Consider the following 26,160-nt stretch of genomic DNA (forward strand, 5'->3'; position numbering starts at 1 on the left):
AGTCTTTGACCATTATACTAAAGGCCATGTTGGTCGATTACCGACTTCAGTACAAATATAGAAAATTATTATCGACCCAATTTATATGAATTGGGTAATAGTTGACAATAATTTTAGTGGATCGATTAAAATTGATAAAACCGATCAATGCACGACCCTAATTATACTAAGAGTTCCATAATTTTATTTATTTTTCGTTATTTAATATATGAGTATAATATTGATTAATTGATCACTTGTTTTTATTTTAATCGAAGGTAGGCATGATAGACTCTTTAGTATTCACAGGCAGCCCCCTACCTGCCCAGGATGCTGTTATGTGAGTAGGGGCAGTGCTACACTTTTAATCATGCTATTATTTTACTGACATCATTATATATTTCAATAATCAATTCAAATTTATAAATACATTATTTAGTCGTGTTTATCTGCTCAATGATCTCTTTTCCCTTTTTTAATATTTTTTTCTGGCATTTTGGACCACTAAATTAAATGAACCTATACATAAATAAACTGAAATCCAAAATTTCTTCAGGAAATTATCGAGTAACAGTCTATAATTGGTCTTTTGATTGGCCTTTTTTCCCATTTAATTTTGAGCATAAATTATGAAAATCTCATGAACTTAGGTTAAATTATAACAAATACTCCAACCTATTCGTAATTATCATTATCCCCCGATGTCTGTGTTCGTCTTACATCGACTTTCTTACAGTGTGATTTTTCGTGAAATCTTTTTCATTCTGATGAATATTTTGCGAAATTGTTAATTCAACCCTCGTAGACGTGACATTTCGCTATGCTACTTTTTGAAAATAAAAATTTAGCCTCACAGGAGAAATAGTGATACTAAAACATTGTGAATATGTTATTTAAGAATAACAAAGATTCCGTGTAAAGACTCCCCTAAGGCATAAAGAAACGCACGTCTGCCGCCAGGGTAGAATCTGCGTTTTTTCGTGAACAATCCCTCGACTCAAAAGGTTTCCGTTAAAAATCACACCATAAAGGGGCCGATGTAAGCCGGAAACAAACTTAGGAAGAATTTTAATAATTACGGATAGGTGTGGGTATTTTTCGTGATTTAATCTAAGTTGTGGGATTTTTCTCAATTTACCCTAAATTTAAATCCCTTTCTCCACACCAAATTTCAATGTTTGCTCTCCAAATCTATAAAATATTGAGCTCAATTTAAAGTAATGTTCTACCTTTGGTAAAATTTTAGAATTTTAATTTCATGATATGGAACGAGTTATGATGAATTTCGGTATACATATTTTATTATTTTTTTTAGAACGGATGTACTCTATAATTTTGGGGTTATATTCACTACCCCACATAAATAAATGGAGAGTACATAAATATATATATTAGTAGGTAGTGGCCCTAAAAGCAAAAAATGAGAGGCTTGTTGCATAATTCAAGGGCATGGGAATAGTGGGGCCCACACCTGGAGTTTTCCAATGATGACATCACCTTTCAATATCTTTTGGTTTCATTGCTTCTTTCGAACTCCAATGGTGAGAGATGCTTGCCTGCTTTACTCACTAGTTTATTACTGTGCACTCACTCCCTTTTGAAAGAGAATAATGAAGTATAATAAATTATAGATAATTTTATTTGTACTAGTATTTTGGACTTATGGATACACGAGAGAATAATTTAGCATAAAAATAGTATTTTATCTGGAAAGATCGATGTATTGAAAATCTAAAGTGACATATTATCATAATTCATTATAGAGAATAAAAACTACATAAAATGATACCATTTTAACCATTAGATATGCAAATATATTTTAGTATTCAAAACATTGAAAGTCTAATATGCTACAGTCACTGAATGGTCAAATTACAAAAAAATCTTTTATGTTTAGGTAATTACAATCAACTCTCAATTATGTATCGATGTATTATCTTATAAAATACGACAATACATAATTGAGGTGGTGGTCGTAATTACCAAAATATAAGAGGTTTTTTCATACTTAAACCATACCTCATGTGGTAACCGCTTTTTTTTTTTTTTTTTTTAGTTCAATTGGAAGGGTATATTAGAAAAGAAGAAAATAAAAGGATGGGGCCTGGGGGTATTAATTAGTTTCTCACGTATGGTAAATATATATAATAGGCAAATAATGAATTGAATTTTCCATTGTCAACCCTAGACAACTCTCTTGTTTCACCTTGTTTGGCATTGTGGCATTGTATAACTATTTTGACGTAATAGAGAAAATAAAATAAAAAGTGAACTTGGTAAAGAGTATGGGAGTTTACCAATCTATTCCTCACCAAGTATGGAGTGTCATTGGAAAACAAAAGTCGATATAACTTATATGGAAATACTCGATTAAACGTCGTTGGGAGTTTGACATCAATTATCCACGTGAAAAGTATCGGTAAAATTAACTCGCAATTGAGGATATCGTGCACACTTTTGTATGTTGAATCTATTATAACGTTAGGATTTACGATTTTTCTGACATCAATTTGTTTTAACATATAACTGATAGTTGTTGATGTAACATTAATTTCATCATCTTACCAAACACACCCTAAACGAATAAACACACGTCACGTGAATTATTGTTTACATAAACATTAATGTATTCTTAATGGATGCCTCATGCCTACATGATTGGGAAAATATATTTATTAACCACAAATTAAAGGAAAAAATGATGTTAGCTAATTTAAACTATTTAAAAAGAAAACTATAATAGAATGTTGGAGAACAAAAAGTTAGTGACATTTTTTTTTAATAAACTCAACAAAGAAATCGAATCTGAACGTATAAATGCACCGAATAAACTTCAATTTTCATGCAATAACTCGTAAATTACACGAGATATATACCATGTTGAGTTGTTCACATAAACTATATGTAATAATCTCGACTGTAAAAATATTCTAACAATAGAATTCAAAGTCCGGTCATTTAACTCCATGCGTTCTTGATTTATTAATTAAATATTGGCGTGAAAAGTTTGGTGTGCTTTTAAATTCAAAACAAATAGAAAATGGTTCGAGCATAATTTGAAGCATGGGCCGGCCGGTCGAAAATGGGGGCGGTGCCGACCGCCGACCGCCGACGAATTTGGGTATTGGTTATTATCTCGAGAAACACGACATTATACATAGAAATTAGCCAACTTTTCCACTAAGTCACTATATATTTATGTTTTTTTTTTTTTTTTTTTTTTTTTATTCATCAAAAAAATATATATATTTATGTTTTTTAGTGACACTCTTTTTCGGTTCGCTCCTTTCAAAATAAATGCTTTTAAAATATACTTTTTCTTAGTGGGTTTTACAAGTAAAAATACTTTCCCAAGTCCCAAATTACGAAATTGGCACACGTGTTTCTCCATGGTTATAGTTCTATGAAATGGTACAGCTGATGTAATATATCGACAAATTTTGAACCGTAGATTTATATAAATAACATCGATTAAGCACGTGATCAAGTGCAACGGCTAGTCCACCCTCAATTAATATTTTTATACAATATATATATATATATATATATATATATATATATATATATATATATATATATATATATATATATATATATATATTTAGCCAATATTTATTGTTAAGCTCATCTAGAACCTAAATTAATGCAAAAAAAATCTTAATTTTTTTCTTTCAAAAAAACTTATAATATTATAAAAAGAAATCCTAAAAGAAAAAACAGGCTTAGCATTTTCATAGGGAGTGGGGAGATAGGGAAGTTGGGGACTGTGATTTTGGAGCTAATAATATCAATGTCCGGACTCAAAGTACAAATTCCAAAAACAAAAAATAATAATCTTATATATAAAAGAAAGAAACGCTAGGCAACCCTAAGAAACCCAATGTCATATTTGTAATTTTTTTTCAACTTTTATCAAATTTTTATCCCCTTAATATTATTTTAAATATTATTTTCGAATTTTATCATATATGTATCCCCTAAATATTATTTTAAATATTATTTTTTTATTTTTATCAGATTTTTGTCTCTTAAATATTATTTTTTATTTTTATCAAATTTTTATCTCCTAAATATTATTATAAATAATATTTTTTTAATTTTATCAAATTCATATCTCCTAACTGTAATTTTAAATATAATTTTCAACGTTAAGCAGATTTTTATCTCCTAAATATTATTTTTGAATTTTATCAAATTTATATCTCCTAAATAATATTTTAAATATTTTTTTCGAGTTTTATCATGTTTTTATTAGTTTTTTATCTCCTAAATATTAATTTTGTTTTTTATCAGATTATTGTCTCCTAAATATTATTTTCGATTTTTATCAAATTTTTATCTCCTAAATATTATTTTAAATAATAATTTTGATTTTAATCATATTTTATCTCCTAAATATTATTCTAATTATTATTTTCGTATTTTATCAACTTTTATCTCATTAACATTATTTGAAATATTATTTTCGATTTTTATCAAATTTTTATCTCCTAACTATTATTTTAAATTTTATTTTCGATTTTTATCTCCTAAATATTATTTTTTGATTTTTTATTTAAATATTATTATCGATTTTCATCAAATTCTCCTAGATATTATTTATAATAATCTGATTTTCGATTTTTACAGAAAAGGGTAAATAAATCTGATTTTCATCCCTAGCGTATTTTGTGACATCGTTTTACAGAATGTCTGCAACATTTGAATTTTATTTCTTCCCTACCTAAGGCTTATTCTTTTGGTAACCCGACTTTAGATTTCGTTTCTTATATTCTTCTTCATCCTATTGACTGTGTGGCAATTAGTTTACATTTCTTTTCATCATGGCTTATAGGTAATTTCATTTTGTTAAATTATGTGTTTCATTAATTTATACCAAAGTTTTCAAATTTTATGTAACAATTATTTCATTTTATATGTTATTGGACATGTTATTGAAATGGATGATTTGAGAAAATTAACCAAAAATGGGCGGAGCCACAAGCTATTGGAAGTCGACCTTCAAGACTTATTGTTTGTATGCGATATTTAATTTATTGTTTATATTTATTTTTGTTTCTTAATTTTCCAATTGTTAATTCCAGTGGCAAAACAGCCTTAAAGTGAGGCAGTGGAGAGGGGCTTAGTTCCGATGCAAGATGTATAGATGGCCTTGTACTGTTGTCGATAGTTTAGTTTTGATTATGTTAACTTAGTTATTAAATCTAATTACTTTTAAGCTCAACATCAAAGATATAATTGATGATTTTTTTCCTGGTTCAAATTTTCAATCTACTGGTATTTGCTGATTCAATTCATTTGGAAAATTATTCAACAGTAAAGTTATGTCCTTTTTTTTGTGTGTAGTATACTTAATAATGTTCCAGTATAATAGAATTTTGATCATACGATACATCAAACGTTTGTTTATATTCTTACAACATCAAAACAATGTAATTTGTTGTCCCGTGCATCGCACGGGTACAATTACTAGTAATAATAATAAAAAAATATAATAAATAAAGAAGTCAATGAATAAAAATCCTGGTTTCATATGTGAAGGATATTGCGCAACGTAGCATTGTTTTGCATGACAAGTCTTATATATGGTCAATAAACCTCATGGCCCACAATCTTGTGATCTGAGTCTATATTTAGTACACAAGGCTAAAATTGTATTTGTAAATGAATTAATTGCAAAAAATCTCTTCACTTATTTTTGTTTAAAATACCAGTTTTAAGAAAAATCAATAATTATGTGGCCGATAATCAGTGGCGAATCCAGGATTTTTGACAAGGATGTTCGAAATTAAATATAGTAAAAAGTATAATGGTTGGCTAATAGTTTACGGGGGTTCGGGGGCAGCGCCCCCGGATTTTTTTTTTTTGAATATTGTACACATTAAATAATAAAAAATCTTTAAAAATTTTAAATTTAAAGGGATTATTTTACCATTTTTGGGCAAATTTAGGAAATATTTAGACATAAAATTGGTGAAAATATTAAAAAAGTGGTAAACATATTAAAGTTGCAAGTGACAAAATGTACATTTCATTAACATATTTTGAATTCTCAAAAAGAAAAAGAAAAAACTCACGTAGTTGTTAATTTAGAAAAAAAATTGAAATAATACATATATATATACAATATTTAGAATTTTAGAATAATTTATATTATATTTAATATAATATAAATTTAAAAATAAAAAAAAATGAGTAAAATAAATTATAAATTACAAATAGCAAAATATAAATAATTGAAATATTGTATGTAATGGAAAATTAGGAATAAAAAAGAAAAAGTAATACAGAGGTTCAGACTCTCAATGGTCTTGAACCCTATACCTCTGCTAAATTCTAAAAAGCACTTAACCAATTCAGCTAAAGCATCACATTTGCCAGGTTTTACATTTGCAGTTATATATTACAAAATATATAGGAAATAATTTTTTTTTTAAAATCAAGGGTGTGCAGTAGCACACCCTTGGACTACACTAGATACGCCACTGCCGATAATACCAATAAACCGACCATTTTCTTACTTGATGAAGTCGGTAACTAACCTTTATCTGACCCATAAATCATAATGGTCGGGGATGCAACAGTTTTCAATATTCAATAAAATCGGTTGGTCGGATCGGACCGATAACAGTTTTCAATATTCAGTAAAATCGATATTTTTGAATTAATTGGTATTATGGGTGCATGCACTTAGAATTTGAATAATTATGCAATAGTACTTGGAATGTGTTACATGCCATATTGTTAGATATACATCAATGTGGGAGTCCCACGCCTATTTATATTTTGGAAGCCTAGCTACTATATGTATGTCGGTATATATTTAACATCATATAACTTATTTATTTATTTATGTTTAATCAAGATTGTCTTTTAATTGCATGAAATTCAAACCACAATTGGATTTGGTTTATGAATATATGTGTTTTATGAAATTTTACGGAGTGAAACATTACTTTTTTTTAAATCTTGGGCAATTCGGAAATGAATGAAGTTAAAAAAATAACTACACTTTTAATTTAAGTATTCCGACTTTATAATATAAAAGAGGCTTGCTATTGGCAGCGAACATATTCCTAAGTCGTTGCGCACATGAAATGTTCAGATTTTTGAACTCCCCTAATTTGTTTTTTTCCTTTTTAGGTGAATGACTAAATTGTCCATCACATTAAACTTAAATACATTTTGATAAAAAAAAAAAACAGTCTCTGAATTATACCCATCTTCATGTATTTAGTCTAAAATACCATCAATAATATAATTCTTATCAATTCCATCCGTTATGGTCTGACTTCATTAATATTACACATTGACCCCGGATTTAAACAAATATATCACGTTAACCCCGAATTTTTTTTTTCAGAAAACAATATTTTACTGTCTTGGCTGCTAAATTACTGTTTCAGAATATTACTGTTTGGGACAGTAATATTATTAATATTATTGTCTAAGACAGTTAAATTACTGTTGGAGACAGTAATTTAGCAGACAAGGCAGTAGTATTAATTTAAATAATTATTTTTAAGAAAAACAAATCAAGTAACAGTTAATATACTGTCTTCGACAGTTAAATAACTGCTGGAGACAGTAATTTAGCAACGAATACAGTAATATAAATTAAAAATATTTTTTTTAATAATAAAAAAGTCAATTAACAGTTAAATTACTGTCTGCGACGGTTAAATAACTGTTGGAGACAGTAATTTAGCAACGGATACAATAATATTAATTAAAAATATTTTTTTTAAGAATGAAAAAGTCAATTAACAGTTAAATTACTGTCTTCGACTGTTAAATAACTGCTGGAGGCATTAATTTAGCAACGAATACAATAATATTAATTACAATGTTTTTGAAGAAAAAAAAGTCAACTAATAGTTAAATTACTGTCTCCGACAATTAAATAACTGCTGAAGACAGTAATTTAGCAGCCAAGACAGTAATATTAATTAAAAAAAATTAAGAAAAAAAAAAAAAAAAAGGTTAACGCCGGGTACTTGGCGGTCAACGACGGTTGACCGGCCGGAAAAAAATTTCAGGGGAAAAAAAGTTTTTTAAAAAAAAAAAAAAAAGTCAACGCCGGAGACCGGCGGCAAATTGGGGTCAAAATTGAAATTATGGTTAAAATTGTTAATTGAAGAAATTTGGCTAAATTGTGGTATAAATCATGAAATTGGAGTTAAATTGGGTTTCAATAAATTGAGGGTAATTTTGGAATATATAAAGGGATTTTCCTTATTTGCAAATAAGTTTGAATGAGCTGGATTTATTTGAAAGATAAAAAAGTTGAATGTCCCTCTTTTAATTAAGTGCCATTGTCATTTGCCCTTCTTTTTTCCGCACTCCTCCTAATCCCTAAAACCTACATTTGTCAACTAATACATAAATAAATTGATTGAAACGAATTAAATTAGTAAACATTACCATAAATCAGAAGTCATGTGTCAGATTTGAATCGAGAGGAGAGATTGGATGATTTTCGAATGTTTGAGGAAATTTGGAGTATAAAATTTTAAAATGATTGAAATCCCACTACGGACAATATAATCTCCGATGTAATTAGCATTTCAGAAAAATATCACCGGAGGAAAATTGGACTATAATATTGGCCTAAATTAGAAGTATGGAGTTGGAAACTGGTGAGAACTGTAGGTATGCGTACAGTAGAAGATTGGCAGACACTGTATATATACAGTGTATATAGGACAGAGGATAAGGGTGATCAGCCTTGTGCTGCTTTTTTTGTCCCAAAACGAAAGAAACCTACAAAAACACTCCGTACTAATTTTATATATATATATATATATATATATATATATATATATATATATATATATATATATATATATATATATATATATTACTGTTTATTATTCAGTCCCCGTGACAACAATAGTTCATAACCACACGTTTTATCTTCCATTAATTTTGTACAAATATATACGTACCCATTTGTAATAAATACATAAAGTAATTAATAATGGGTTGTCAATTATTGTTGTCTATTGTGTATATTTAATCCTCACAAATAATATAAAAAACATTTTTCAGGTAAAAAAGAAAAAAAGAAACTGGAAATTTGTGAAAATTATTTCTCTTGCTTGATATATATCCCTTGAGTTATTGTCCTAAGAAGCAAATAGAGACAGGTGCATGCATGGTGCCACTTGCAATGATTTGTGGGGTTTGTATGTATATATTTTAGATTTAGGTTTAAATATTATGTTGAAAGTTGAAACCATATCAAGATTTCAGAGACCTACCACAATTATGTGAATTGTGTTGACATTTTCCAAAATTTAAAGACAATTGGGAAATAATCCACGAATAATTGAGGGTTTTGGTTGTTAACTCAAATCTCTTTTATTTTATATAGAGATGTAAAAATAATCATGTATGATGGGGTCAATTCGGCATTTGTGGGCCATACATCCCATACTCAAAGCCAGTGGGCTGAAGCCCAAACAAGGGATTATAGTCGAGCTCAACATACTTTACGAGCCGAATTCGGGCCGTAGAGAATGTAAAATACACTAAGGAGTTCAACGAAGAAAGAGAGTGCAAATGTAGGAATGTAAAATAGCTTGCACGATCATAAGGTGTTTAGCACGTGCGACCCGCAAGACATCAGCTCGCAAGATAAATAAAGTGTATAAATCAAATAATTGATTGATCGATTGAGGAAAATTAAGTAAGGATAAGCATTTCCTAGATTAGGAAACAACCACATACAATTCTCTATATAAACAAAGGCAAAATACCCAATTAGGGTTACACACAACACCAATAATACAGTTCATATTTTCTTTTACAATCTCTCTGCCGTCTTGTTCATACTCATGGATTCTAAGTCCGACGGTGATTGAGCTTCTCCGACTGACAATTGAGTAGGGTTTGAAGAAATGTTTTGAAGGTGCAATTTTTGTGCCATCAATATATAATACCCATTAACGATCATTCTAGAGTTTTGTTTAATGCATTCGACCCTTCTAAAATTTGTTAAAGACATTCGACCCTATCGACTTAAAATTCTGGTCCCGCTGGTAATTGGTTTATTGTATCTCATATCGTAAATTAATACTTATATGGGGAATGGTCCTATTTTGGTTTATATATAGAGTAGATATTTGAGTCACGTTTAAATGCAATTTTTGGGACCATATACTTTAGCCAACCAATAATCACCAAACCCTAGAGGCTATGATATAATTGGTATCGATGGGTACATCCAAATGAATTAGAGGATTATATTCACAATTAATTTAATCGCTGGACTAATTACCTGTTGATAGGATTGATTAAATAATTTTTTTGTATTTGATTTATGATATTTTAATTTGGTCATGCGATATTCATAAATATGTTTTATTGATATTTATAATCAAGATTATTTATTTTTAATGTTTCATCCATTGCAGAGCTTGTTTCAACAAAATATTTAGGTTTTTATAAAATAAATGAATATATTTAAAATAATTGACTATACATCAAGACTGTAAAATGCGGAAAAATTAAAATCAAACAAATTTTCAATAAAACTATTATTTAAGGGGTTTACGATTAATAGTGCATTTTTTTTCAGTTACAGTGCAAAATAATTCATTTGTCAAGAAATCCTTTAACTTTTTTACAAATTCTCTCAACCTCTGAATTTTTAAATTTTCCAAATTGTCAATTTTTTTTCCAATAATATCAATTAAAACACAATAATTATACGTACGGAAGAAACCTACTTTAATTTTGAGATAAATAACGTATTTTTTTTTTATCGAATTTTGATATTTTTTATGCATTTCGTGTAGTATTGCACGAAATGAAACATTTCGTGCAATACAACACGAAGTGCCTTTTTTCATAAATTTGTTTTATTTCGTGTAAATTTACACGAAATAGAACAAAATTCTGAAAGAAAAGGCAATGTGTGTTGTATTGCACGAAATGAAGTGTTTCATTTCGTGCAATACAACACGAAATGCATAAAAAACATAAATTTGTGGTTTCGTGTACTGTAAAAGAACACTATTTCGTGTTTCTTTGTACGAAATGTCTTCATCCATTCCGTACGGGTTAGGGAATACGAAATGTTCATGCACGAAATATAATTGGGAAATAGTTTGAGAGAATTGTGGTTTTCTTCTTTGAAAATCACAAATGAAATAAAATCGCACCGTAAGTCGGTAAAATATGTTCTATGAATAGCTTTTTCAGATTATTTAAAGAGCACAATAAAAAAAAGACAAAATGCACTTTGTCCCCTATAAATTTCCGTTTTTTTTTTAACACTAGGATTTAGGAGTTCACAATCCAGGCTGTATAACCATTTACTATTATTTATTTATGAAGAAAAGTAGGAATATATTCATATATGGACTATTCAACAACCATTATTACATCATAATTAGTTGAATATATATATCCTTCAATTTCTTTTATTATTTTTTTTTTCTTAAAATTATTTTCCACTAACTAAAATGTAAAAGATGTGTTATTTTTATCATATTAAAAAATCAATTTTATTATATATATTAAATAACGAAAAAATAATAATTTAAAATGTATAATCCTATCTGATTACTTGGCGAATAATTATAGAAACTTATTTGCAAGTTGCAAATAATGGCCATATAATTTATTTGCATGGGAAGTAGAAACCAAAGTCAAACTTATAAGCTATATTTAATTAGTGTGATCGACAGCTGTAGCTATATGCTGGTATACTTCTAGTCTATATAGACTACAAATTTGGACTTATACAATATATGCTTACCTATTTGTTTGCAAATGGAAAATTGACCACTCTTCAACTTTAAATTATTGGAAGTATTCTATTATCATCCTTTTTCGAAGTACAATTAAACGTTTATAAATTAATACAGTCGGTAATAATAGTATTCTATCAACTTTACGATATTTTAAATCATAAACACTAATAATTTAATATATTTTTATCAAATAACAATAAAAAAATATTATTTAAGTGAATTATTAATTTATCGAGATTCTACTGTATAATTAAAATTTGAAAAAACAAGAATGGGATTTACTCAAATAGTTCAACTGTCCAAGCTGAAAAATCATTAGGCCCGAAATTGAATTTTGGGCTCAACCATTTTGAAATAATTATTGGGCTTAGCCCATCTAATTTCTCAATTACGAAAAATAGGCACAATTTTTTTTTTATCTATTTATTTTTTGAGATTAAATTCTGAGCGGATAACGATATTTAATATAAATCGGATTCCACTAATTTTTTGACATGTGGCACACCTAAGTCTTAACTCTTAATAAATCACGTTGATTATAATTAGGGTTAAAGGGGTTACGGGTTATGCTGGGGTTTTCTTTTTTCTTTTTCTTTTTTTCTTCCAATTATTAGAATCCTAATTATATTTTTATTTAAACTATCCACGTGTCAATCATCATATGGCATCCGATTTTCCTATTAAAACAGGCTATCTGGTCTAAATTTGCACCCTTATTTTTTTAATTCAAAATTATGTAAATCATGATTTTAAAAAAATAGGGTAAATTACAAACACCCTAAGGTATGCTAAAATAACTTTAAGGTTCATGTGTTATTGGTAATTACAATCACCCCTAAAACAATGTCAGAAACTCTAATGAGATAATGCACTGGTACGTTATTACAATAGAATTCTAACGAACTATTAGTTTAATGAAGTGCTGGAGACAATGCATTATCTCGTTAGACTTTCTAAAAATATTTTAGGAGTAATTGTAACTAACAAACAATAGTACATAGACCTTAAAGTTATTTTAGCATGTTTATGATTAATTTACCCTAATTTCGAGTGATACGTCGTCGCTTACGCTATGGCGCACCCATTTCAATTATTTCAAACCAGACAAAAAATGACGAATTTGCTTACGATTGTGATTGAAGTAAGAGAAGATGAATACACCTTCTCCGACATTAAATTAAATCCTCGTAATTTTCTTCTTCTCAGTATTTGTACAGATTTTTCTAGTGTAAGAGAGAAATTACCCGAGAGATGGGTTGGAGAGGAATTTTGGGGTTTGAGTACGGGATTGTGCAGGCGCCGTTAGGGCCCGATATTTCCGGCCCGGAGCTGGTCGCCGCTGTTGCAAACGCCGGCGGCCTGGGGTTTCTCCGATCCCCTGATTGGGTTCGTGTTTTCTGCTCCTTTTTTTTTTTTTTTTTTAATTCAAATTATTTCAACTTTTTTTTTTTTTTTTTTTTGTTTTTTTTTTTTTTTATTGATGCAATTTGATTACATATTTCCATCGGTAATTAACTCATTGATAAATGATAATGGTAATTTATTATTATTGTTTTTAGGGAAAATTGTAACTTTAGTCCTCTATGTGGCTTATTTTGTGATTTAGTCCTCTAAATTGTCCTATTTCATTTTTACATGCAATAACTTTGCAAATGTAGCATAGTTTGGTCCTATTTCGCCTGAAATTTTTAAATATACCTGTTTCTTAATGATGTGACTAACAAACTCGACGAAATTTATTTATATGGGCACTTCAAATTATTTACATGATTTATAAACCCGTCCTTTCACATGATCAAAATTCTATGAAGACTTAAGTTAGATGACAAATTTGTAATATTTTATATGTCCAATACAAGCAAAATTCGTCAAGTTTGTTTGTCGGAGTTATAAACTTTCAAAGTTATTGCATGTAAAATTGAAACTAACACAACTTAAAGGACTAATTTCCTAACTAGACCACGAGATAAAGGACCAAATTACAATTTTCCCTTGTTTATGTGCCTAATAATCATTTTGTATATAGGCAAATATTATGCTACACCCGGTTATTAACACCGGGCGATTGTTAATCATAGATCTACACATAATCATACACACCCATTTGTATGTGTGCTTAGTGGGTGGTTATTTAACCTCATCAGCGGTTAATAAATACCCGGTGTAGCATATAACTTCACCTGTATACATATGCATACGAAGCATCACCCCAATTCAAGTTCTTTTATTTAATATTTCTTGCATATATATATATATATATATATATATATATATATATATATATATATATATATATATATATATATATATATATATGAGTCAAATCGATTTGCATAACAGGCGGCACCCGATTACGTGAGAGAGCTTATAAGGAGAACAAGAGCTTTGACCGATAAACCATTTGGAGTGGGTGTCGTTCTTGCATTTCCTCACGAGGAAAACATAAAAGCTATATTGGACGAAAAAGTTGCGGTTTTGCAGGTTTACTGGGGTGAATGTTCACAACAACTCGTGCTTCAGGCTCATCGAAGTGGGGTGAAAATCGTACCTCAAGTAAGATTTGTGAACTCCCAAATAAATTATCGTTCATTCTTCATATGTATATGTTTGAGAATTCGCAGTGCGGTTATTCGAGTTTTCTTCATATGTATATATATTAATATATGTAGTTATGTAATTGTATAGGTCGGTAGTTTTGAAGAAGCAAAGAAAGCTGTTAATGTGGGTGTAGATGCAATAATTGTTCAAGGAACTGAAGCTGGAGGGCATGTTATTGGTCAGGTATTTTTTTTTGTTCGTCCCGATTTCGATTCCGGTTCAATCTATATCCGGACACTGTCTTTACGTATACTAATTTGCCCCGAAAAAAAGGTTCTTTTTGGGGTACTGTTGCTACTCATTGGGCTTATAATACTATATTGTGTTTATTTTACGGAAAATAGGAGGGGTTAATGACATTATTGCCGAGAGTAGTTGATCTCGTTAAGGGTCGTGATATTCCTGTAATTGCTGCCGGTGGAATAGTGGACGAGCGTGGCTATGTAGCTGCTCTAGCCCTTGGAGCCAATGCTGTTGCACTCGGCACTCGGTAATTAATTGAGCCGCGGACTAATTTAATTTTTTTTGGTCAAATTACGAAAACACTCCTCATGTTTGGGTAATTACAGCCAGCCTCTCAACTATGTATTATCTTACGAAAAGACCCCTCCAGAGGTAAATTTAGGGATGTTAATTTGGTAAAACCGAACAGAAATTTCGGTACGCCAACATTTCATACCGTTTACCGAATTAAATATACAATTTGGTTCGATAAATAACCGAATTACATAAATTTTATGTAAAAATATTTAAAAGGAGGGGTGGCTTTAATTACCCAAACAAAAGGAGTTTTTTGGTAATTTGGCCATACCTCAGGAGTGGCCGTAAGTGGCCCTAATTTGCCCTGAAAATAATATTGTTAGATAAACAAGATTCTTTAATTTGCTTTTGCTGCTCGATTGGATACTTGATGGTAAATATATATGTTAATGCAGGTTCCTTGCAACAGAGGAAAGCTATGCTCACCCTATATACAAGAGGAAGTTAGTCGAATTTGATAAAACCGAGTACACAAACGTATTTGGACGTGCTAGATGGCCAGGTGCACCTCACCGTGTCTTGAAAACTCCATTTTTCCTGGATTATTGCGGGACCCTCCCGAATCACGAGAACGAGACCAATCAGCCAATCATAGGCCGTTCGCTAATACATGGAGTGGTGAATAGACACTCAACTTAATTACTCCTCATAAATAACATTTCGTTCTTTATTTTTATTTTTTATAGCACAATTTTAAGTTTTAATTTTATATTATTATATTATATTTTCTTTTTGTTTTTGGTGGTGATAGGAGAAAGAGATTCGAAGGTTTGGCGGGACCGTACCAAATGCAACGACAACGGGCGATATTGAAAGCATGGCGATGTACGCTGGACAAGGTGTGGGGCGGATTGATGAAATTATACGGGCGAGTGAAGTTATAGAGAGACTTGTTAACGGGGCTCGAGGTTTAATTCTGAAAGAATTTGCTTCCGAAAAGTTCGGAGAGGCGATTTAGGTATCTTCGAACTAACTGAAACGTGGGCTTTCTCCTCGACAAAGAATGTTATAGCAACCACTTTTTGTATCTACTTAACGGTATACTTAATTAAACCTAATTTTGGTGGAAAGTGATCCATTAATGATATACTTAATAATAATTAATACCTAATTTTGGTGAATGAATGATGAATCACCATTGTTGCATGCAGGCTATAAAACCCCATACATACATTTCTTGCCCCTCTCATTCCATTTCACATTCTATTGTGTTTTTTTTTTTTATCTCTGTGTATGTGTGTGTGTTTACTTTGTGAGAATTTAAAAAACCTAGGGTTTCCATGGCGGCGGAAAGTTACAAACCCCATGCAGTCGTTATCCCATTCCCTGCACAGGGTCACGTAAACCCCATGCTCAAGTTAGCCAAGCTCCTCCACAGTCGGGGCTTCTTCGTAACCTTCGTCAACACAGAGTACAACCACCGCCGCTTTCTCAAGTACGGCGGCGGCCCCGCCGCTCTGGCCGGATTGGCTGACTTTCGGTTCGCCACCATTCCCGACGGACTTCCGCCGCCGTCGGAGTCGGAGGACTCCCCCCGGGATCTCACTTCTCTCTGCGACTCCACCACCAAGAATTGGTTGGAGCCGTTCTGCAACCTCCTTACAAAGCTCAACAGCTCCGGCGATGATGGTGTGCCGCCGGTGACCTGCATCGTTGCCGATTTGGTACTGAGCTTCGCTGTGAAGGCCGCGGAGGCGTTTGGTCTCCCGGCGGTGATGTTCTGGACGTCGAGCGCGTGTGCCTTTTTGGGGTACGAGCAGTATAAGTATCTTGTGGAGAAAGGTTACACTCCCCTCAAAGGTACAACTATATTAAAAATTTAACTACATTTACTAATTTAAAAAATTGATAATTATTTTATATATTAATTTTAGGAAAATACATGTGAATAATATCACTAAACTAACCTTGGTACGTACAGATAAGAAACAGATAACTGATGGATATCTGGAGACAACGTTGGACGAAATACGAGGAATGAAACAAATCCGATTGAAGGATTTCCCTTCTTTCATCCGTACAACAAATCCTCAAGACATAATGCTCAACTTCATGTTGCAAGTAACCGACGCCGCACACTCAGCCAAAGCTATAATCGTAAACACCTTCGACGCTCTGGAACAAGAAACCCTACACGCGCTCTCCGCCGCGTACGCGCCACTCCCCATCTACACGGTCGGCCCACTACCGAATCACGGCGTCGCCAGTCTCTGGAAAGAAGACCATACCTGCATCGAATGGCTCGAAGCGCAGCAGCCCGGTTCCGTACTGTACGTCAACTTCGACAGCCTCGTGGCGGCGACACGTCAGCAGCTGGCGGAGTTCGCATGGGGCCTCGCGGACAGCCGGAAACCTTTTCTCTGGTGCGACACGGCAGCCGCCGCCGACGGGTCGCTTTTGCCGCCGGGATTCGAGGCGGAGGTTCGGGGCCGGGGCGTGGTGGAAGGGTGGGCCCCGCATGAGCGGGTGCTGAGGCACCCCGCCATCGGAGGGTTCTTAACAGACTGCTGGCCGTATTCAGCTTTGGAGAGCATTGGCAATGGTGGGTTGCCGTTGATTTGCTGGCCTGTCATCGCCGAGCACCATACAATCTGTAGGTACAGTTGTGTGGAGTGGGGGATTGGGTTGGAGATAGACAACGATGTGAAGAGGGCTGACGTGGCGGCGGCGGTGAAGGAGGTGATGGGCGGTGATAAGGGGAGGGAGATGAAGGAGAGAGCTTTGGAATTGAAGAGAAAAGCAGAGGAGGCAACTGCACCAGGTGGTTCTTCTTACATGAATCTGGATACACTCATTAAGGAGGTTCTTCTTCATTGAATTTAGTGTGTTTTATAATAAACAAGTACACGTATTGTTTATTACATAATAAAACGAACAACGGATATATAGTTGTTATGAATAAATTATTATGTCTGTTTATATGAGTGCTTAAATAATGAAATTGAAGTTTTTTTTTTTTTTTTTTGTGCCAATTATATTAAAGTGTTCATGTCAATTTTCAAACACTTTCAATTTACTCAAAGCCTACACACAGAACAATAATCAATATATAGTATGTGTATAGTATAATTGGAAGTTATGTAATACAGGTGTATAAGTGTATTGATCAGTGTCGTTGCTTTAAGATATTTAACCGGGAAATTAGATGCTACACTGGTTATTTACATGGGGTGGATTTGAACCATAGATCCACGCAGAATCAGAAATACACACACAAACCGATGTGTGTGTTGTGTGTATATATATATAGCTTGCCAAAAATATATTTGTATCAATTATGACGAAATTGATTGTTATTGCAGCTATAAAAGAAAAGACCACAGCCACAAGTTGGCTCGTGTGTTACCTACTCTAACAATTTATATTATCTTAGGACTATTTTTTTAAACATCTTAGGTCGACGATTAAACCTCTACAAAATTATGCAATTGAACTAACAAATTCTATTAATTTTAGCAGAATATTAATTTATAATAAATAATAATTTAGCACATTGTCACGAAGTTAAGACAGGGAGAAATTATAATTTAAACGAGACAAAAAAATTAAAGTAACCACTATTTGTATCTACTTGCTGCATTTGAAAGTGATCAATATTAATGAAATACCTAATAAAACCTAATTTTAATTTGGACCACATATGTTAACATGAAGGCACGTACGTACTAATTAATCAAGATTGTCGAGTTCGAATCCGATCGAGATGGTTTTTGTTACAGTCGATAAATTTGATCAGGTTATAATTATTATATCATACACTTGTATAGATCAATACATAACGTACGTAAACATGCACGCTCACATAATTTCATTTATATGCCACATGTTTGATGTATAAGTGCGATCGTGACTAAATTAAAAGTCGAAAACTGTGAAGTGTACGTATTTCACCAGTTGTAATTTTTACAACGAGCGATATACAATTTTTTTTATTTACTGTACCTTAATTAATGATAAAATTAGTTATATACATTTTTTTATGTACTGTCCCAATTTGTAAATTTTTCTTTTAGAATTAGGCTCACAATTTAAAAATGCTTAGTTTTTAATTAGGTGAACGAATCACCATTGTTGCAGCCTTGCAGGCTATAAAACCCCATTTAATTATATATATATTCACTGCCCCTCCCATCTTCATTAATTTCACATTCTACTGTGTGTTTTTATCTGTGTGTGTTTTTACTGTGTGAAAACAAAAAAACCAGGGTTTCCATGGCGGATAGTTACAAACCCCATGCAGTGTTTATCCCATTCCCAGCACAGGGCCACATAAACCCCATGCTCAAGCTATCCAAGCTCCTCCACAGCCGCGGCTTCTTCATAACCTTCGTCAACTCCGACTACAACCACCGCCGCTGTCGCCGGATTACCGGACTTCCGGTTCGCCACCATTCCCGACGGACTTCCGCCGCCGTCGGAATCGGAGGACTCCTTTCGGATCATCCCTTCTTTATGCGACTCCACAAGCAGGAATTGGATGGAGCCCTTCCGCGATCTGCTCACGAGGCTCAACAGCTCCGGCGGCGAAGAGGGTGTGCCGCCGGTGAGCTGCATCGTCGCCGACGGGGTAATGAGCTTCGCGGTGAAGGCGGCGGAGGAGTTTCGTCTCCTGGCGGTGATGTTCTAGACGTCGAGCGCGTGTGCCTTTTTAGGGTACGCGCAGTATAAGTATCTTGTGGAGAAAGGTTACACTCCCCTCAAAGGTACCATTTCGGATGGTCGTAAGTTGGTACAAGATTAAAATTTTGATACATTTATTAATAAAAAAAAAGTTGATAATTATATATTTATATTAATTTTAGAAAAATATACGTAAATGTCACTAAACTAACCTTAGTATTAATTCTATTTTTATTACTTTTTGAAATTAATATATCATTGATCTATGAGTAATAAGTTTAAATATGGATAGCGAAAATAAATATTAAATCAAAAGAGAGACAAACTTTCTATTGAACATTGAAGACTTGAAGTCTGAACTATCTAAACCTAATAATATAATTCTCAACATAAACCACCCCTGATTTATTTTTAGGAGAAACTCATATATATATATATATATATATATATATATATATATATAGAAGAGGGAAAACTAGATAAATAATTATGAATTTTATATAAAATATATAAGTTCTAACAATATTATTTTATTCATAAAAAGAAAAATCATATTATAATTTAATAATAAGTATACAAAAATATTTAAATTTACATAAGTGTATGTTGAAAAACAAAATTGAACGGGTCAAAACCCCTACTTACAAAAACAAAGGGAGGGGCCGATGCCAAAACTCATATAGTAGAATATCGATAAATTAATAATCTCGCTTAAATAATAATTTATCCTGGTTCTGACTTGGTGAAAACGTACTATATTATTACTTCAATAATTTAATATTTAGCTAAAATAATAGAATTTTGCTAGTACCGATCGACTATATTAATTTTACATCGGTTTATTTATAACATACGCTGCATGGACACGGATACGTAGACACGGCGATATGCGGATACGGACACGGTGATACGCATTTCCAAAAAACTAGGATACGGGCACGCGGAGGATACGCATAAATATAAAAATATAGGGATATATTTATAAATAATAAAAATATAGGGGTACATTTATAAATTGTAAAAAATATGTATAAGTCGTCATCGCATAGAGAACCGCTCGCCCTTATTGCTCATGTTCTTGGTCGCCGTCGCATGCTAGACTTTTGGAGTTTTGAGTGGACTCACAAAGAAAACATAGGAAATTAATGCATGTGTATTGCAGATAAAAGAAAATGACATTTTTTTTATTAGGGCTTTATCTAAGAGAACTAGAGAAGTGTCCCAACTTTTTTAAAATTGTGGACACTGCCCAACTCGGAAGTCCTACTTTTAACGAAATTACAACACGGCCCGATACGGGTGTCCGAGAAGTATCCGGGTGTCCAGGTGTCGGATACAGAGACTTTTCACCTTCTAGAAGTGTCTGTGCAGCATAGTTTATAGCGGATGGCCGTTAATTGTAGATGAAGTTAAATTACCATCAATTAAGCACATATTCACATGCATGAGTTTGTGTATTAGATATATATACGATTAACAGCCACCCCGATGCAGCAGCCACTGGCGGTACTACATAGGGGCAGGGGGGGGGGCAGTTGACCCCCCAAGAAAAAAAAAAAAATTTTTTTTTTGCTGTTTTGGCATAATATTACCTTTGGCCCCCTCAAAGGTTTTGTAAATATGCATTTTAACCCTTAATTTTTTTGTTTATTCTCCACAATTTTATATAAATTATAGATATATATTATATTTAATATAAAAATATAAAATAAAATGGTTAAAACTTGTACTATTTTAAATAAAATTTATGAATATTTACTTATCGATCTTTAATTTTTTATATCAATGTCTCTAAAAAATAATACGAGAAGTGCCATAAATCCCAGTAAGTGCAATATATTATTAGAATAATTTAGATTTTTTTGTCATACTTGAAATATGATAAAATTATATATATATATATATATATATATATATATATATATATATATATATCATTTTAATTAAAAATTCGCAGTATAAACCTATTTTTTTAATGTCTGGTGAACCTAAAAATTTTTTCGGGGCGCTGCCCCGAACCCCGAAATTTTATTCCGCCCCCCCTACATTCTAATCCTGGTTCCGCCCCTGGCAGCAGCTAATTTTCTATGTAAAAGTTATTATTGCATTAATTCGAATTTGGTGGATAATTTGTTTTTCATGTTGCGAGAAACCGACACCGCGCACTCAGCCAAAGCTATAATCATAAACACCTTCGACGCGCTGGAACAAGAAACCCTACACGCGCTCTCCGCCACGTACGCCCCAATCCCCATCTACACAGTCGGCCCGCTGCCGAACCACACATCTTACGCCGCCGCCAGTCTCTGGAGAGAAGACCACACCTGCGTCGAATGGCTCGACGCGCAACCGCCCGGCTCCGTCCTGTACGCCAACTTCGACAACATCCTGGCGCCGACACGTCACCAGCTGGCGGAGTTTGCATGGGGCCTCGCCGGCAGTATGAAACCCTTTCTCTGGTGCATCAATCCCGAAACAGCGGCGGCCTCCGGAACCGCTCTCCCGCCAGGGTTCGAGGCGGAGGTCCGCGGCAGGGGGGTGGTTGTCGGGTGGGCCCCGCAGGAGCGGGTGCTGAAGCATCCAGCCATCGGAGGGTTGTTAACGGACTGCAGGTGGAATGTTGCTTTCGAGAGCATTGCTGGTGGAGGGTTGCCGTTGATTTGCTGGCCTATCTACGCCGATCGAGGAGCAGACGATTTGTAGGTACAGCTGCGTGGAGTGGGGGATTGGGTTGGAGATAGACAACGATGTCAAGAGGGATGACGTGGCGGCGGCGGTGAGGGAGGTGATGGGCGGTGATAGGGGGAAGAAGATGAAGGAGAAGGCGTTGGAATTGAAGAGAAAAGCAGAGGAGGCAACTGCACCGGGTGGTTCTTCTTGCATGAATTTGGATATACTCATAAATGAGGTTCTTCTTTGTTAAGTGTGGTTCGGTCTTTAATATCCATTTGTTACAAGAATTAATATTATATATATATATATATATATATATATATATATATATATATATAACGTTTAAAATAAAAAACTATATGTATTTGTTATGGTTGTTATTTGTTATATCGTTCATACCAAAAAAAAATAATTTTTTTTTAGGGGAAACCCTTAAATTTGCTATTTGTATTTGTATGGATGTAATTTAATTTGTTTTTCCTATTTGACATAACCCTTTGTTTAATATCAAAATACAAATCCAATTATACACTCCATCCAAATTGCAGTCAAACCCTATTTCCTCCACTCAGTCGTTGCCCCTCTCTTTTCCCTCTATCATTGCTCCTCTATTTTTTCTCCATTGTCGATCCACGATTGTTGTGTAGCTTTTGTTTTCTATCTAATCCGTCTCCCAGTTCGCCACCGCCGAGACTCTCGCGAAAAATACCGATGTCGAACTCAACGATCGCATCATTGTTTCCACTCACAGGGAGCTTCAAATTGGTGGACTTGGTTTTAAGGTTATGGTTTTCAAACCGTGAAATTTAATTAAATTCAGCCTCGACTAGGGTTTGGAATGCGAATTTGTGAATCATTCCTTCACCAAACTTATAGAGGACCACCATATATAGTTATAAGTAAGTGTTCAATTATTCCAGCAAGTTTTATCAAAAAAATTCGAAACAAGATAAGGCCGTTCATTTTATATACGTTATTTTTCTAGTGGATTTCAGTGATTTTGTAGTGGATTTTGTTGAATGGCCACCGCCTTAACCAAAAACGTAAGAAATTAGTGCAATGTATAATTTTTTAGGGGATTTCAATAATTTTGTAGTTGATTTTGGTGAATGATCACCTTAATCAAAAGTTTAAGCGCGTTATTAGTGGAATATACCAAGTATTCATCGTTTACGGCTAGGACTATTGGAGTATCTAATCCCATTCGCTCCCCTAGCTTTCGTCTCTCCGTGTCAGTGTCGGCCCAACATAGTGCTTTCGCTGTTGGTGTTCTTTCCGATCTCTACGCATTTCACAGCTCCACCGGAAATTTCCTCTGCCCCTACCGTCAGTTGCGGATCTAGCTATGGTCCCTTGATTGTAAATAAATGATATTGTTATACATAAGCTGATAGAAACGGCCCAGGTTTGTAACCCCTCTCTCACAATAATGATTTCTTTTTGAAATCTTCACATTTTTCAACTTTTTTTGTCTTTAAATATTTGCACAATTCATCTAAAATTTGTAAATTATAAAATTTTGGTCCACTATTTTTATAAAGTGATATTCAAATTTTTTATTCTACAATTTCGAATCCCCTTAGCAAAAATCATGGATCCGCCACTACCTACCGTACTCCAGCTTGGTAGTTTCCACCGCCTGTCCAGGGTTGAGCCCTGCTGTACCAATGAGTAATCTCTTAATTTTTATTTAAATGACAGTTCCAAAAAACGTACTTCTGCATCAAAAAAGCGTATTCGTAAATTTTTTTGGAAAAATAAAGGGAGATTGAGCAGCGTTAAAGGCGTTTTCCTTAGGGAAATCTCTTTCTACTGGGAATTCAAAAAGTTTTTTTGTGCAACAAATAAATAAAATAAATAATAAAACATAACACGTTGGAATAATATAAATTGGCCGCATTTAAGTTTTAAAATTGACTCATTTCATTTCGAAATCTCAGTTATCGTTTAATATGAATATCTCCACTATGTCCTCTAATAGTCCAGACAAATTATGTTAATTTGAAGTCTTGCCAATTCAAATATTTGATATGGGTAGTGGTGAAATTCAAACTCAAGACCTACTATATGATATGACTGTGAAACCATGTTAAATGAGCATCTCTCAACCGAAAAAATAAATTATTTGTAAAATATATTATTTAATATTAATATTTCCAATAAATTTTAATGAGATTGTAATAGATACAATGGATTAGACCTTGAATTGCAAAAGAGACCAAAATATTTAAAGAAAGCACTTTAATTTTTCAGGTTAAATTACAATCTCCATTGAGGTATGGTTAAATTATGAAAAATGTCCTCTTGTTTGGGGAATTACAACCACCTCCTCAACTATAAATCTTCTTACACGTCCATCCTTGTGGTTTCAAATTTAGTGGAATTTTCGAGGTTATACGAAATATTATCACTTTTATAACAACTTTATCCCATTCAAACTCCACATTTTGAATCAAAATGATCATAATATTTGTTTTTTGGCTTGCATATATCTGATTGTGGTGCATCAGAAACTGTATATTTACATAAAACGAGTACAAACTAGAGCACATTGCACGAAATCTAGATAATTATGTTGAATTTGATACCATAAGGGTGGAGGTGTAAAATAATTATCCAAACAAAAGAGAGTTTTTCCGTTAATTAACCATAACTCCGGGTGGTGGTTGTAATTTACCCATACTCTTTTTTTATGTACGTACTCACTGAATTGAAGTGTGATACATTAATGAAATACCTAACACACCTAACTTTGGTTGTACTATAAGAAGTTAGACATATATACAAAAAGTGTAAAAAATTCCTACCACATATATTCACATGAGCCACGTGCTTATATTAATTGTCGAGTTTGAATCCGTCAAGGGTTGTCCTATGATACAGTCAAATAAATGTTATACACTCGTACAAATTCATATATTTCACTAGTGTTCAAAAAATTAGCCGAGACGACGCTTATTCGGTCTTTAAGGCAGATACGGTCTAAAATCTTTATAATTTTGGTGTAAAAGTTTGAAAAATCGGATTGTAGCCTGTAGACGGTATGTGGCGGTTTGAAACGGTCAAACTTTGGAGGCAAATCAAACTTTAAAAAATAAAAAAAATGTTTTTAAATCTAGTTTTTTGTTTTTCTTTTTCTAATCCAAAAAGGAACAATTGGGCTTTGGATAAAAAAAATGAATTTATGCTAATTTTTGTTAATTTCAATTGTTATCTTTAAAGGATCTAATGATATATGCTTGATATGAAGACTTGCGTTTTATTTGTATTCTTTTAAGAATTTTTATTGTATTAATTATCATCTTATTATTATTAAATATTTGTTATGATTAAGATATATATATAAGGATGGGATAGAACCATGCTAAAATATCTTTATATATATATTTTGAGTATTTACAAGTATCTATATATATATATATATATATATATATATATATATATATATATATATATATATATATATATATATATATATATATATATATATATATATATATATATATATATATATATATATATATATATATATATATAAAAAATTTTTATTTCGATTTCTCATCGACTAATAGTGAGACGGTGATTAACCGCCTCCGACCCAATTCCCACCTTTGACAAGATGCATGATATATGGACCGAGGTGGTTGAAATTTAATCGCCTTATTTAATTTGTAGGACCTCAGGCGTTACCAGTTGTCCTAAAACCAATTAGTGTTAGGAAAGGCGCAAATATAACTCTAGCCTTATAGTGCATTCAACACACACAAGCGCTCACGACATTCGATTGTGGGAAAATTTGTCACGGCCGTAATAAAACAGCTATTTACCGTAACAAAGTTTTTGTCACGGCCGTATATATTACGGGGAAAATTTGTAGTAAATGCATAGCAAAAACTTTGTTACTACGTAGTTGGTACCTTTTTACTACGGTTAATGGTTGTAGTAATAAAACATTTTTTACTAGTGAAATCAATTCTATAAAACCCCA

At 32.6% G+C, this 26,160-nt stretch overlaps 2 protein-coding genes and 1 pseudogene across 3 annotated transcripts; all 3 read left to right on the forward strand.

Annotated features, from left to right (window-relative positions):
- Positions 1-12,747: 12,747 nt before the first annotated feature.
- Positions 12,748-16,673, forward strand: LOC105949597 (Aldolase-type TIM barrel family protein). Of its 2 annotated transcripts, XM_088824518.1 has the most exons (7): positions 12,748-13,127; positions 14,082-14,294; positions 14,427-14,522; positions 14,684-14,829; positions 15,275-15,497; positions 15,631-15,837; positions 16,153-16,673. In XM_088824518.1, the coding sequence occupies exons 1-6, from the start codon at positions 12,993-12,995 to the stop codon at positions 15,835-15,837; spliced, it is 1,020 nt and encodes a 339-aa protein (XP_088680644.1). In that variant the 5' UTR covers positions 12,748-12,992; the 3' UTR covers positions 16,153-16,673. The 2 variants fall into 2 exon arrangements, with proteins under 2 accessions (XP_088680644.1, XP_088680639.1); XM_088824513.1 differs by lacking the exon at positions 16,153-16,673 and having other exon boundaries at positions 15,631-16,000.
- On the forward strand, positions 16,160-17,838 carry LOC105949596 ((R)-mandelonitrile beta-glucosyltransferase). The gene is made up of 2 exons (XM_088824506.1): positions 16,160-16,679; positions 16,801-17,838. The coding sequence occupies exons 1-2, from the start codon at positions 16,160-16,162 to the stop codon at positions 17,694-17,696; spliced, it is 1,416 nt and encodes a 471-aa protein (XP_088680632.1). The 3' UTR covers positions 17,697-17,838.
- A 1,174-nt stretch (positions 17,839-19,012) lies between these two features.
- LOC105949519 ((R)-mandelonitrile beta-glucosyltransferase pseudogene) lies at positions 19,013-22,458 on the forward strand (annotated as a pseudogene).
- The last annotated feature ends 3,702 nt before the right edge of the window (positions 22,459-26,160 follow it).

This window comes from Erythranthe guttata, chromosome 2, assembly GCF_056151865.1.
Source record: "Erythranthe guttata isolate IM_541 chromosome 2, IM_541, whole genome shotgun sequence".
In the NCBI taxonomy this organism is placed as follows: domain Eukaryota; kingdom Viridiplantae; phylum Streptophyta; class Magnoliopsida; order Lamiales; family Phrymaceae; genus Erythranthe; species Erythranthe guttata.

Coding starts and splice junctions, on each gene's coding strand:
- LOC105949597 (XM_088824518.1), top strand. CDS start 12,993: ATGGGTTGGAGAGGAATTTTGGGGTTTGAGTACGGGATTGTGCAGGCG. Junction 14,830..15,274: donor GCTGTTGCACTCGGCACTCG/GTAATTAATTGA, acceptor ATGTTAATGCAG/GTTCCTTGCAACAGAGGAAA. Junction 15,498..15,630: donor GTTCGCTAATACATGGAGTG/GTGAATAGACAC, acceptor TGGTGGTGATAG/GAGAAAGAGATTCGAAGGTT.
- LOC105949596 (XM_088824506.1), top strand. CDS start 16,160: ATGGCGGCGGAAAGTTACAAACCCCATGCAGTCGTTATCCCATTCCCT. Junction 16,680..16,800: donor AGGTTACACTCCCCTCAAAG/GTACAACTATAT, acceptor TGGTACGTACAG/ATAAGAAACAGATAACTGAT.